The sequence below is a fragment of the Cebus imitator genome, unplaced genomic scaffold (assembly GCF_001604975.1).
Source record: "Cebus imitator isolate Cc_AM_T3 unplaced genomic scaffold, Cebus_imitator-1.0 Scaffold111, whole genome shotgun sequence".
Taxonomy (NCBI): Eukaryota; Metazoa; Chordata; class Mammalia; order Primates; family Cebidae; genus Cebus; species Cebus imitator.
Window position 1 is genome coordinate 298,223 of NW_016107426.1, and position 15,040 is coordinate 313,262.

At 44.1% G+C, this 15,040-nt stretch overlaps 1 protein-coding gene across 1 annotated transcript in view; it reads right to left on the reverse strand.

The window, feature by feature from the left end:
- The window catches only part of MCF2L2 (MCF.2 cell line derived transforming sequence-like 2), a 235,861-nt gene that overhangs the window by 168,030 nt on the left and 52,791 nt on the right, over positions 1-15,040 (reverse strand). The window contains exon 5 of the mRNA XM_037741919.1: positions 14,007-14,121. Coding sequence (XP_037597847.1) covers positions 14,007-14,121 — 115 coding nt within the window. The remainder of the gene's footprint in view (positions 1-14,006; positions 14,122-15,040) is intronic.

The window sequence follows — 15,040 nt, forward strand, 5'->3', positions numbered from 1 at the left end:
CTGTCTTGGCCCCCCACACTGTCTTGGCCCCCCACGCTGTCTGTCTCTGCTGTCTCGGCCCCCCACGCGGTCTCTGCTGTCTCGGCCCCCCACGCGGTCTCTGCTGTCTCGGCCCCCACGCGGTCTCTGCATATCCTCGCGAGGGTCACCGCCTGTGCGCGCTCTCCGGGTGCAGCCCCTGCGCCCCGCTGTGGTCGCCCGGGCAGAGGGTCAGGAACTGCTCCGGCCCCCGCAGCTCCAGGTCCGCTCCTGCGGGCGCCTCTCAGGCCAAGGCCCCCCACGGCAAAGCGCTTGGAGCCTGAGGGCTTCCCGGGGAGCGGCTGCGCCTTGGGAGCGGAACTGCCTGCAGCGCAAGCGGGGGCCTCGGCTCGGCCCTGGGTCGCGCCGGGCAGCTCCTGGCTCCGGCGCAGTCCTCCTCCAGCGTCACCACCGGGAGCCCTTCCCAGTCCTGGGATCCCCGACCCGACGCCATCGTCAGGTCCGCCGAGCGCCTTAGCCCGAAGCCAGCCGTGCCCGGGGGGCTCCCAGCCCACGCCGAAGAGCCCCGCTCGGGCCCAGGCCTCAGTCGCTCCCCGGCCGCCACGCCGGCCCCCTGGCCCATCCTCGCCAGGACTTCCCGGAGGCGGGAGCCCAGCGCCGCGCTTCACCCACTGCCGAGGACCCACGCATGACTTGAACCTCAGCTCCCATGCCGCAGAAATACACTTTAAATAGGAGACTTTAATATACTATTTTCAACACAAGACAGAGCAAACAGACGACATATCAATAAAGTTATAAAAGACCTACGCCACATAATCAATAAGGAAGATGCAATGACTATGTCTTAAGCTTCACATTTTGATAAAGAGGATTCACCATCTTCTAAAGTACGCATGGAACATCCATAGAAATTGATCACAATGTAAAGAAAACACTTGAAAATTTTAAAAATTTACTATAAATAACTCTTTGGTAAAGGGAAAATGTAAAGCAAAATTTCCGAATTTCTAAAATGTAATGACAAACAAAACGCTACATATCAGAATTTATGGGTTTGCTTAAAGCAGTCATTAGAGAAAATTCATAGACTTAAACATTTAAATCATCAAGATAAATGAATGAAAATAAATTATCAACTCAAAAAATGAGAGAAAATGAAGCAAACCAAAAGGAAGAGCAAGGAAGACATACTAATGATAAAGGCAGAAATGAATAAAGAATGGAAAAAAGATAGATCTAATTAGTAAATCAAAGTCCCACTTTTAAAATTAACAAAATAATTTTAAATCACCCACTAGCTAACTTAAGAAGAAAAACGAGAAAGAGAGGAAGGGTACACAAAATAAGAAATGGCGAAAGGAACTGAAACAAAAACTAAAAATCCCTAAGAAACAACTTTGCACTCCTCTATGCAAATAAATTTGAAAACTTAGATATAAATAATTTCCTAGGAAAATACAGGTTACTTAAATTAATTTAAGTAAAATACAGATTACTTAAATTAACTTAATGAGGTTACTTAAAATAACCTCATCAGAAATATAAAACTTAAATAGGACCAGTTTAAAGGAAAGAGAAAGTTATCAAGGCCTAAATGGTTTCAGAGGGGAATTCTACAAAATCAATGACTATATATATATGGTCTCAATGCCACAAAAATTATTTCAGAGCTTTAAAAAATAAAAGAAGACTTTAAAATACTATTTATAAAGCAAGTGTAACATTGATATCTAAACTTAATAAAGGTAGTAGAAAAAGTAAAATTACTAAAGGATTAATAGTGGATAGATCCCATTTACAACGGCAACAAGAGATCAAACACTTACCAATAAAAGTACAAAACTATGCCAGAAAAAAATTGTAAACATTCCTGAAAGACATAAAAGTGGACTTGAATAGAAAGACACTTCTTGATAGGATGATTTTAACACAAGAAAAATTTCACTTTTCCCTACATTGACACAGTCCCATGACAAGATCAACAAGCTTTTTTCTTTTCTTTTTTTTTATGAAGCTAGACAGACAGACAGAAAACAGGAAAGATCAGTTAGGAAAACACTAGAAAAGAAGGCAAAGCTTAAGGGATGGGAGAAGTGACTGATCTCACCAGATATTAAACAACCTGAATTCTCTATCATTAAAAGTTTGTTGCTCATTTACAAACAGATGAACACATCAATTAATTCTCAAGTCACTCAGGCTAATATGGACTTTTAAAATTAATGGTGCTCAGATAACTGAATAGCCATTTAGAGAAAGATAAACTTGGTTCTATACTTCATACCAGTCGCAAAAATAAACAATCTCATCAGAGCTGACTGTGGAAACAGAAAGCATACTTTACTACAAGAAAGCCTGGATGGATTACTCTATAACCTAGATTTAGGAAAGCTTTCTAACAATGACTCAAAACTCAGATACAATAAAAGAAAATCAGTACGTTTAATGACATAAAAATTTTTCATGACAAAAAACATCCTAAGCAAAGGCAAAGGACAAACTAAAAAGTGAGAGAAAAATATATGCAATATACATCACAGATAAAGGGCTAACATACCAATTACATAAAGAATTCTTAAAAACTGAGAGAAAAATAAAAATCAAAAACTCAATAGAAGAAAAAAACAAAAACATGGTTAGACAATTTAGTACATATATACGAGTAAAAAGTAAAGTGATAAAGAGATGAAAAATAGAAACAGAAAACAGAGTTGGAGGGAAGAAATACTCAAAGAAACAATAGCAAAAAGAATTCTAAGCCTAAGAAAGAGTTCACTCAGATTTGAAGACCCAGGAGAAAGAAAGAAAAAGATGGGAAATTTTAAACCTAGAACACATAACGAAAAAACCCTAAAAGTTTCCTGTGAGGAGAGATAAACAGTTTACCTGTAAAGAAATCAGACAGACCTTTGTGAGAAGGATTAGCACATCAGTAACACCACATGCTACAAATCAACGGATCAATCATAAAAAAATCCATTCCCGGACAAACTACTAATCAAGTATGAGGACAAATATAGCCATTTTCAAATGTTCAAGGTCCTGTTAAGATTTATTTATCATACACGCTTTTGGAAGAAAAAATAATTTTTAAGAGTTTCAGTGAAAATGAAATCCAAAATCGAAGGGACTTTCCCAGAGACACAATGAAACACAGTCCCAGGTTGATAGCTTGCAGCAAACGTAGACAGCAAGCAACAACCCTGAATTATAAAAGCAGACCAGAGGGCCTCAAAAGAATATCTTCAAGAAGCAAGTGTACGCATTATACACTCTATAATAAAGAATCTACGAGATATTAACAATGCAATAAAGATGCATGCCACTTCTGCAAATAAGGGAAAAAGAAGGGCAATTAGAAATGGCAGGTGAAGATGCACATAAAAAAGTCATTATCTGAAATGAATTAAATTATGGCATGATTTTGAGTAACTGATGGGGTGTGAGAAGAGGGGACCCATTTTACGTTAGCTTTTGTAGCTCCTCCTTTCAGTGACACAGGTTTAATGACATAGGGTTACATTTGCCACTTGAGAGGTCCAATCTGTATACATAATGTATATCACAGAATGCATATAAATGCATTTTACTGATTTTTCTTTTCTTTCTTTTTTTTTTTTTTTTTTTTTGAGACACAGTTTTGTTCTTGTTGCCCAGGCTGGAGTGCAATGGTGCACTCTCCGCTCACTGCAACGCCTGCCTCCTGGGTTCAAGCAATTCTCCTGCCTCAGCCTCCCAAGTAGCTGGGGATTACAGGTGCCTGCCACCATGCCTCGTTGTGTGTGTGTGTGTATTTTTAGCAGAGACGGGGTTTCACCATGTTGGCCGGGCTGGTCTCAAACTCCTGACCTCAGGTGATTTAGCTGCCTTGGCCTCCCAAAGTGCAAAATTAAAGGTGTGAGCCACTGTGCCTGGCCTCCTGATTTCTATTACTTAAAATCAACCTATAGTCAGAGAAAAAAAAATCTACTTGTAGAATAAATGTAAATACATTTTAAATCTTCGCAGCATCATACAGATAGAAGAACATGAAGGATGGGCACAAAGAAAGATGGAAATATGTGGTAGAAAATCAACAGATACTATCTAAGGTAGCTGCAGCACCAAAAAGAAGTATGTTGTTTCAATTTAGATGATCAATAGGTGATCTAAAATAAAAATATAACTAAGAAAAATTAGATAGTGAGAGGGAGTGAGGAGAAAGAAAGCATCATAATATGCAAAACTCATTTTTCACAGGAAAGAAACACAATATACTGTCTAAAGTTGATGAATCAAGAAAAACAGACATAAATATACTAGTTAGTATTATGGAGCTAACCACCATTACATCATCTGAAAACAGCATGATGTGGTGGAATAGCACTGAGCCAGGGGCCAGAAAATCTAAATCCTAATCAAGCCCTAAGTTTTTCCTTTACCAGCTTGTGAGTTTACACAAGTCCTTTCATCAGCATCAGCTGGTCTGGGGAATTTGTTTGAAATGCAACTATTTGGCCCTACCCCTAGACTTACTGAATCAGAAATCTCAGGGTGGGACCAGAAATGTGTGTCCAGAAAGTCCTCCAACTGATTCTATTGTGTGCTGACATATGAGAACCATTAATCTAGACCACAGGCCAACAAACCACCATCCATCTGCCAAATCCACTCCACTCTCATCTTTCTAAATAAAATTTAACTGGAACACAGCCATGTCACTTAAGTATTGTCTGTGGTTGCTTCTGAGCCACGACAGCAGAGTTCAGTAGTTGAGGTAGACACACGATGGCTCCAAAAGCCTAAAGCAGGCCAGGTGTGGTGGCTCACGTCTGTAATCCCAGCATTTGGAAGGCCAAGGTGGGCAAATCACTTGAGGTCAGGAGTTTGAGACCAGCCTGGCCAATGCGGTGAAACCCCGCTCAAAGTTTGATTTTAAAAAGGCAACATTCCCAAACTTTATAGCTAATCCCTCACCCACTAATGTCTCCAGCTTCATCTCAGTTCCTCAGACTACCCCATCCCCATAACAACCCATATCACATAAGAAATAGGAGAGGAGCCTGGTTGTTATGGTGTGTGGCTATCATCTTTATAATTGATAATGAGTGCAGCAGGTGGCAGCCAAATGCCTAGGCAGATAGGGGTGGGTCCCTGGTGAAACCCCACCTCCAAGCCCAAGATAGCGTAAAGCCTGAAAGCCAAGCTACAAGTTAAATCCTCAGACTGGATTGAGAACTTGTCTTCCCATTTGTCCCACCTTCCTGTGATGGATCCCCACCCTTCACCTATTTTACCTACCCTTTCCTAATTGGTTTTCCACACTGCCATGTGGAACTGGCAGATGTGGGTACAAGCTATAACACTGGTGAGCTGGGGCTCAGTAGTATGGCCGACCCTGGAGCATCGCTGGCCCGGGGTCTCCGGCTCGCCAAGTGACCAAGAAGAAAAATCTTGCATAAACAATAACACTAAGACCAAATTCCAGATATTTACAATTATTAGCACTCATACATTCAAGCAAAGGTTGTGTTTTGAATTTCTGAAGAAACTGAAATTGAAATGTCAAAAGATAGAAAGCGGGTTTTCTACCTGAACAGAATAGATGACACAAAGGCAGGACATAGTAGAGGTGTTCTAGAACAATCACCTCGCAAATGAACAAAGAAAAGCCATCATACACACAGAGGTGTTCTAGAACAATCACTCGGCAAATGAATAAAGAAAAGCCATCATACACACAGAGGTGTTCTAGAGCAATCACTCGGCAAATGAACAAAGAAAAGCCATCATAAACACACAGGGTCATTCTACTGGCAAGAAGTAATATCAGACCCTTAGTTTTCAAAGAGAGGAGGACAGGAACCTGGCACTGAATTTGTTTTCTGCCCTCTGTAGAGTTTACTTATGTGCCCACGACATGTAAGACTTACTTGCCAGCACCACCATTTATTCATAATAAACCATGGAGCGCCTTCTAATTCCAGGCTTCACTTGGGTGACCAGAATCTAGCCTCTCAAGTACCCTCCCTGAGGGCTCCGAAGCAAACCTACCCTCCTTGGGTAGCACAATAGCCAACATGGCTGTGCACTCTCGATTCCTATCCCTACGAGTCAGATGGATGAATTCATCTCCCTGACGCTTTGGGAGCAAGTCCAGTGGAAAACACCCCACCTAGCTACTCCGTCAAAGCAGCACTTTTGCTCATTCGTGCTGTTTAAATACTTGAAAACAGTATTTTCCATTGCCTTCTGTGAACCCAAAACCATGAGACAGATCTCCATCAGCTGAGAAAGTTTATTCTGCCAAGGGGAAGGTCGCACCCATGACACAGCCTCAGGAGGTCCTGGCAACATGTGCCCAAGGTGCTCGAGGCACAGCTTGCTTTCATACATTTTAAGGAGACATGAGACATCAATCCATACACGTAAGCTGTACCTTAGTCATTCCAGAAAGGCAGGACAACGCAAAGGCTGGGGGTGGGGGCAGGCCTTCCAGTTCACAGATAGATAAGAGACAAAAGCATTCTTTTGGGTCTCTGATTAGCCTCTTTTTTTTTTTTTTGAAACAATGGGATATTAGTTCGAGACCAGGCTGGCAAACTTGGCAAAACCCCATCTCTACTGAATTGAAAAATTAGCCCAATACCCCGCCATGACTACCTGAAATATAGTTGGCGTTGGCAAATTTTGGCAGTCTCTAAGGACACCAAATCATAAAAAAAACAAAAATAAAAAAATAAAANGAGTCTCACTGTGTCACCCAGGCTGTAGTGCAGTGGTGTGATCTCAGCTCACTGCAACCTCTGCCTCCTGGGTCCAAGCAATTCTCCTGCCTCAGCCTCCAAAGTAGCTGGGATTACAAGCGTGTGCCACCATGTCTGGCTAATTTCTGTATTTTTTTTTTTTAGTAGAGATGGGGTTTCACCATGTTGGCCAGGCTGGTCTTAAACTCCTGAACTTAAGTGATCTGCCCGCCTCAGCCTTCCAAAGTGCTAGATTACAGGTGTGAGCCACCGCTCGGGGCCTCTGATTAGCCTTTTATGCAATGCACAATTTACATGTGAGAAGAGGGTGGAGGAACAGTCACTTATGCCTCAGCTTGGCTTCCTGAAACCACAGGGCGGAGGAAGCAATCATAAAGGCGTTTGCCTCACATGAGCAGAAGGGTGACTCTGAGTTCTGTCTGTCTTTTGTCCTCAAGGAATTCTTTCATGGGCAAATTGTGAGGGAGGTATATGGTTTTTTAATCTTTGTAGCTACCTTATTTAGAAATAAAATGGGAGGAAGGTTTGCCTGATGCACTTCCCAGCTTGACTTCCATTTGGCTTAATGATTTGGGGGTTCCAAGATTTATTCTCCCTTCACACTTCATAACAGTAAGAGGCCCAGATTGCCCTCACTTCTCTGGTGAGGCTGGTTTCTAAAGCTGAGAAGTTGTTATAATCCCACTGAGTCTTTCAACACAAAGGAGTAAGTCTCATCACAATTCACAGGCCAAGTAATAACACTGTTCTCCTGTTCCTTCCTAGAGTACAAATATCAGGCCGCATTTTAGGCCACTTATCATAAAAGAAGACACAACTAATTCCAAAGACTATTCACAGTGTATGTGAAGAAAATGAATGTAGAAAAATTCTGCCAACTTAAATAGGTCCCTCAACAGAGTCAGTATAAAAAAGTCCTTTAGGTTGCCTAAGGAGGGGTGAACAGGCCCAGGCTGGAAACAGAGCAGGTCAAAACTCTGTCCAATCAGTAGTGGGATCATGCCTACGAATAGCCACTGCACTCCAGCCTGGGCAACATGGTGAGACTCTGCCTCTAAAGAAAAGAAAAGAGAAGTCCTTTAGAAATAGAAACAATCCCAGCCTTGCCAACACGGTGAAACCCAGTGTCTACTAAAAATACAAAAATTAGCCGGGCATGGTGGTACATGCCTATAATTGCAGCTACTCGGGAGGCTGGGGCAGGAGAATCTCTTGAACCTGGGAGATGGAGGATGCAGGGAGCCGAGATCAGGCCACTGCACTCCAGCCTGGGCAACATAGTGAGACCGTCTGAAACGTAGCCTCACTCTGTTGGTCAACCGGGATGCTCTGTAATTCCCCAAATATGCTCTGTTGAAAACTTCAGACCCTGCATTAAATAGAAATAGAAGCCAGGTCATTTGCCCGAGATCATCTAGCTAGAGAGCAAAGCAATAAGATGGGGATTTCAATCCAGGTGTGGGCTGTGTTCAAAGCTCTTCAACACTATCCTATTCTCTCTCTGGAATGCCCCCTTCTATATCTATCTGCAGAAACTGTACCATCCTTAAGGATATTTTGTTAGGGAGGCCGGAGCCTAGGAGAACAATGGTGACACTATTTTAAATTCAGCTCCCGCTTGAGCCTAGCAAGGCACGCTCCTTGCCAACCATGACCCATGGTCATAGGATGTTTGTAGCTGAGAAAACAGCCTAAGGACACCTGCCAGGACATTCCTACAACAACAGGAAGTCCAGGTGTCCCAATATCTTAACAATATGTTTTCAAAAAATTGTAGTTATGCTTTGATGTACTCACACACTAAAATGTCAAGGACAGTTTTCTTTTTCTTTTTTTTTTTTTTTTTGAGACAGAGTTTCGCTCTTGTTACCCAGGCTGGAGTGCAATGGCGCGATCTCGGCTCACCGCAACCTCCGCCTCCTGGGTTCAGGCAATTCTCCTGCCTCAGCCTCCTGAGTAGCTGGGATTACAGGCACGCACCACCATGCCCAGCTAATGTTTTGTAGTTTTAGTAGAGACGGGGTTTCACCATGTTGACCAGGATGGTCTCGATCTCTTGACCTCATGATCCACCGGCCTCGGCCTCCCAAAGTGCTGGGATTACAGGCGTGAGCCACGGCGCCCGGCCAAGGACAGTTTTCTTTAAACCAATAGCATAATAAGTTTTGTCACACTTGTGGGCCGGGCAGCCAACTGGATATCAAGGTCAAAGAGCAATCACTCCAGCAGAAGTTTGAAGGAACTTCTCTCATGGGACAAGAACTTGAATGGGGCGTGAGTAACTCCCATATTAAAAGTCCCCCTTCCCCTCACGTGTGCGGACTCCATCTCCAGATCCCCTCCCACGACACCATGGGAGCTCGCTAGTTCTCTCTCTCTCTCTCTCTACTTCTCTCTCTGCCTAATAAATTGCTTTCTGCAAAACTCTCTGGGTCCAATATTTACTTGAACAAGCCCACCGCACCTCCAAGGCCTCTTCCCCCACTCCTAGAGCAGGAGAGGCCAAGAACCTGGGATACCCAGTTATACGCTGTCCCGCCATCTGCACATAGGCACAGCTTAGTTTAATCTTTATATAGACAAGACTCCTATATAAGAAAAACTTAAAGAGAACCAGGCGCAGTGGCTCACACCTGTAATCCCAGCACTTTGGAAGGCTGAGGCGGGCAGATCACAAAGTCAGGAGTTCAAGACAAGCCTGGCCAACATAGTGAAACCCAGTTTCTACTAAAAATACAAAATATTAGCCAGGAGTGGTGGCGGATGCCTGTAATCTCAGCTACTTGGGAGGCTGAAGCAGGAAAATCGCTTGAATCCGGGTTAGGGGGGCAGAGGTTGCAGTGAGCCGAGATCTCGGCATTGCACTCCAGCCTGGGTGACAGTGCGAGACTCCGCCTCAAAAAAAGAAAAGAAAAACTTAAAGAGGATACATTCCTCTTCTTGCTTTCTGAGGGCGCCCGACTCTGTAACAGAATAGCTTCTAATAAGCTTGCTTCTTTCACTGCATTTTGTGACTCGCCTTGGCTTCTTTCCCACACAAGATCCAAGAACCTTCTCTTACGGTCTGGATTGAAACCCCCTTTTCCTGGTAACAATTTTATTACCAAAGTTTTCCTTTTTTTCCCCGTCCGACGTGACTTTGTCTTCTGAGCTCCTATAGCACTTTATTTACACATTTCACAGAACATTGATAACAGAGTCACGTGATGAGTTTCCTGCAGTCTGAGACATTGTCTTGAGGTTTTCAGTCCCTTACAGCGTTGTATACAGTGTCCTAATGCTGCGGGTTCTCGGAGAGGTCTGCTGAACAGTGAGTTACTCTGGGAAGCCTTTCTGCACCTGCCAAACCCACTCACAACGAGAGAGATCCTAATTAATTTCAGGCACAGTGATAACTTTCCCTAACCCAAGCATCCTGCCATTTTCCTCTTCTAGTGGATCAATTCTCTTTTATTTCAACCATGAGCCCTCTGCCACCTGTCTGTAAAACATTCTGCAGGGCTGGGTGCAGTGGTTCACGCCTGTAATCCCAGCACTTTGGGAGGCTGAGACAGGAGGATCACCTGAGGTCGGGAGTTTGAGACCAGCCTGACCAACATGGAGAAACCCCATCTCTATTAAAAATACAAAATTACCTGAGCATGGTGGTGCATGTCTGTAATCCCAGCTACTCAGGAGGCTGAGGAAGGAGAATCACTTCAACCCAGGAGGCAGAGGTTGTGGTGAGCTGAGATTGTGCCACTCCAGCCTGGGCAACAAGAGCAAACTCTGTCTCAAAAAACAAAACAAAACACTTTGCAACTTGGAAGGACTCTGGTCCCGGATAATCACATGACATACAAAAAGATGCAAATCGTGATAAACAGGAGTCACAAAACAAACCAGGGTGGTTTCATTCTTTGGATTCTGAAATGGAAATTCGACGTCAAGGTCCAGGTCAAGTTCCCCCGCCCTTTGTCTCCACTTTTTGTGGAAAGGAACAAGGGGAGAAGCAGCAAGCAGTGTGAGCAAAAACCCGAAGAGAGGGGAGCAACTGGCCAGACAGCCGCTCTTTCCAGGAGACAAACAGCATTCCAGGAAAGGAAGACACTCCCCAGGTCCCCAGCAATTGTACAAGGAGCCTACGCTGGAACAAAGAAATCCGAAACAGAAGCCCCTGTTTGCTCTCCTGGCCTCCACCTGTGAGACAGGGGTGCTGCCCCTCCCTGCTTCTCGCCACACGGTCGGGGGGGCGGGGGGACGGCGGGGGGCGCTCCCGGGGCTGTCTTCAGTGTATTTGGAAAAGGCTGCAAATGCAAGATGAAAATCCTCCATTTAACTTAGCATTTGACTGCATCCCTGGGGATTAAGTAAAACTAGACATTGAACTTAAAGCAAATATAAGGAGAATGGGGACAGGGACACTTCCACCTATTCTCTGTGTCCCTGTTCACCCTCTTCCCTGCCGCTCCCACAGAAGAAATAGTTGCTAAACTGAGGGGTCATTTTCCTAAAATGCAACTGGGCTGAAGAGGGTGTTCAAGTTCGACTTCTTAAAACCCAGGTTGATGAAGGCAGGAATGAAGAGCTGGGGTTCCCCTGTCCGTCAGGGCCCCCCTTCTCACCGTAGGAGTGGAAAACCTTCACCTCTGCTGTCTTAGGGTCCTGGTTGGGTCCAAGATTTCAACTGACAAAACACAGATTGGCATGGAAAAGCACAGAAATGTATTCATAAATGTTTTACACGGCACAAGAACCCTCATAAAGAAATGAAGACCCAAAGGATCAGTGAGGGTCAGTTACTTATATATTGGATTGAACAAAGAATAGTAAACTATGAACATGTGACTAAATTATGTGGGGAAGCTTAAAAAATAAGTTTCTAACAAGGTCTGTGCAATATTCTATTTCAGCTTCTCTTCGAAGATAAGGATGTTACCTTTCCTTCTAGTGCCGAGAGTGGCTTTCACATGGGAATTCCATCTTCTGCTCTTAAGAAGCAGCACAAAGGTCAAAGTGATCGTCTTGTACCTCCTGTGTTTCAAGTGCTTTTAACTTAAATAGTCAATATGCCAGAATGGCATTTTTAAAAATATTACTTTAAGTTCTGGGATACATGTGCAGAATGTGCAGGTGTGTTACCTATGTATACACATGCTGCGGTGGTTTGCTGCATCTATCAACCCGTCACCTAGGTTTTAACCCCAACATGCATTAGGCATTTGTCCTAATGCTCTCCCTCCCCTTGCCCCGCACCCCTAGACAGGCCCTGGTGTGTGATGTTCCCCTCCCTGAGTCCATGAGTTCTCATGGTTCAATTCCCACTTATGAGTGAGAACATGTGGTGTTTGGTTTTCTGCTCCTGTGTTAGTTCACTGAGGATGATGGTTTCCGGCTTCATACATGTCCCTGCAAAGGACATGAACTCATTCTTTTTTATGGTTGTATAGTACAGAATGGCATATTTTAACCCCTTCATCACCCTACAACAAATACCATTTGGAAGGAATCATTATCAAAACTGGAAACTCCACCAACATTACTTTGAAAACCAACCATGAGCTGGGCACTGTGCTAGGGCTGGAGAGTTTTAAAAAGAAAAAGAAAAGCAAAGCGCCCTCTTAAGAAGTTCACAGTCTAATGGGAGAGGCAGAAATAATTTCCACAGACAAATTATTTCCATAGACAAAGGCAAAGCTTGGGGTTTTGTGGAAATGGAAAAAAGATTCTTTGAAAGCAGAACTGGGGTGAGGGAAGGTTTCATCAGAGGTGAGGTCAGAGCTGAGGGCTGATGAATGTGTAGGAATCAGGCCTAGAAGGGGACAGAGGTGTCCCACAGAGAAACACCCGAGCAAAGCCACGAGGCAGGTACGCTCTCTCCCTCACAGCAACAAAGGAGTCCCACATTCTCAAAGCCACATTGGTGCATGTCATATGGTGGTGAAAGGGAGGGGACAGGGGGAAATCGGTGAAATTTTTTTAAGTCCTAATTTTGAAGAAATGCATTAAAAATAAATCCAAAACCCTCTCTGAAGAAATAAGATGGATGAAAGAAAAAGGTGCAAAAGAAAAAACTTATTTTTCAAGTGGGTTTGGTTCAAGCAATCAACTTCCTAACCCCACACGTGGTATCAGGCTCCAGGTGGCCTCCCAGCCACAGAGCTGCTGTTTACCTCTAAATCATATACGGCAGATGGAAAGCGGACAAAGTGCCAGACGCCTGGCCACTGCGTGCATTCTAAACCACACCACAGTCGGGGCGGGGGGTCATCGGCAACGCAAACCCATGCAGGAAAAGCCTTTCCCAACCGAGTCTTCTCTGCTAGAGAGTGGACACAGCACTGCCTGAGGACGGGGTTTGGACCCCACTCTGCCCCTGTCTGTGAAATGTGGTGACCAGTGTGGACTCTGCCCACAGTCTGTCCCGCTGAAGACCTGGGTGTGTCCTGACTCCAGCGGCATAAAGAGGTGAGGCTGGAGGGGTGAAAGGAGCAGATGCTGGAAAGCATTTCTATCATGGGCTCAGCTACCATCACAGCTGTCTCCCCGGCTTTGCAGAGTCCTTGCTCTGTGCCTTAGTTTCTCCATCTGACAATGACAATGACAAAATCTGCCCCTAATTTTCTTATTTAGGAGAGATGAATGATTCCTGACACAATTGGGACTCCTTAAACAAGGGTCATGTGTGCTAGACAACACAACCCAGGAAGCCAGAATAACCTGTAGGTAAAGCAGGAGCCTATAGGCTGGCCGTGGTGGCTCAGGCCTGTAATCCTAACACTTTGGGAGGCTGAGACAGGCGGATCACTTGAGGTCAGGAGTTCGAGACCAGCCTGGCCAACATGGTGAAACCCCATCTCTACTAAACAAAAAAAAAAACAAAATTTAGCTGGAAATTGCTTGAACCCAGGAGGCAAAGGTTGCAGTGAGCCAAGACCATGCCACTGCACTGCAGCCTGGGCAACAGAGCAAGACTCCATCTCAAAAATAAAAACCAAAACGCAATAGCGAAGGAAAAAGGCAGCACAGCTGCTCCATCAGCTTTCCCTCCACTCGGCAGTGTTTATTCTGTCCCTCCTGTGTGCATGACATAGTCAAAACGGAGACTGTTTTTCATTGTTTTCCAGGCCCTTCCCACATCCCTGTTCGTGACTGACAGGTGACAGAAGCCAGCTGAGTCATTATACACACCAGGGCAAGCTGTGCGCATGGAAGTCTGTCTCAACCCAGCCCTGCCGCATAGGAAGTGTGGAATACAGCCAGTGCCTAAGGCGGCGGCGAACACTGCGCTCAGCTCACCTGGGGATGCTGGTCAGGTAGGTCATGACATTCAGGAAGTCTTCATCTGGGATGTGTCTGAATCCTGAAAACTCAGGGAACGTGATGATGGGGGCACCGTCCTCCCCTCGGCCTCCTGCAACAAAAACAGGTGGTCAAGATGTTAGCAAAATGCTGTCACGTCTCACCCTCCTGCAACAAAAACACGTGGTCAAGGTCTTAGCAAAATGCTGTCGTGTCTCACCGCTGCAGGGAAGCTGGGTGAAAGCGTATCGGTCACCTCTTTTCCTACCTATATTATCGGAGACCAGAATTTGGGAGAAGTTAATCGAGTTATTTTGAGCAAGTCTCTCTTCTCATTCATGCTGGCTCTGGGGCATTGTAAGAATTCAATCTTTGAATCCTTTGAAGACAGTTACTGTGTAAAAGGTAACACTGATTTAATTATTTAGCATAGGAGGAACAGTAAATAATGCCAACACAAACATGTAATATGGCTCTTCATTTTTGCAGTCAGTAAATGTCAAAAGTAATACTGCATGGTGGTGAAGAGAGTTAACGCTCAAATCAAACAGCCTGGTTCAAATCCGCTTTGCCACTTAATTGTCATGTGATTTTGGGCAAGATACTGTGTTTCTTTCATATATATATATATATATATATATATATATATATATGACATATCTGTCAGATACCATATATATATATATATATATATAAATATTTCCTACCACTGTATTATATAGGAATAAATATATGTGAGGATTAAGTGATGGGACAAAGGAGAAGCACCTTAGCAGAGTGCTTATTATACAAAACTGCTCAGAAAATGGTGACCATGATTATAAAGATTACTATTACAAGGAAGCAATCATCAGTTTCCCTTCAAGAATTCATAAATAGCAATTTAAGATATCCCTGTGAAGGCCGGGCGCAGTGGCTCACGCCTATAATCCCAGCACTTTGGGAGGCCGAGGCGGGTGGATCACGAGGTCAAGAGATCGAGACCATCCTGGTCAACATGGTGAAACCCCATCTCTACTAAAAATACAAAA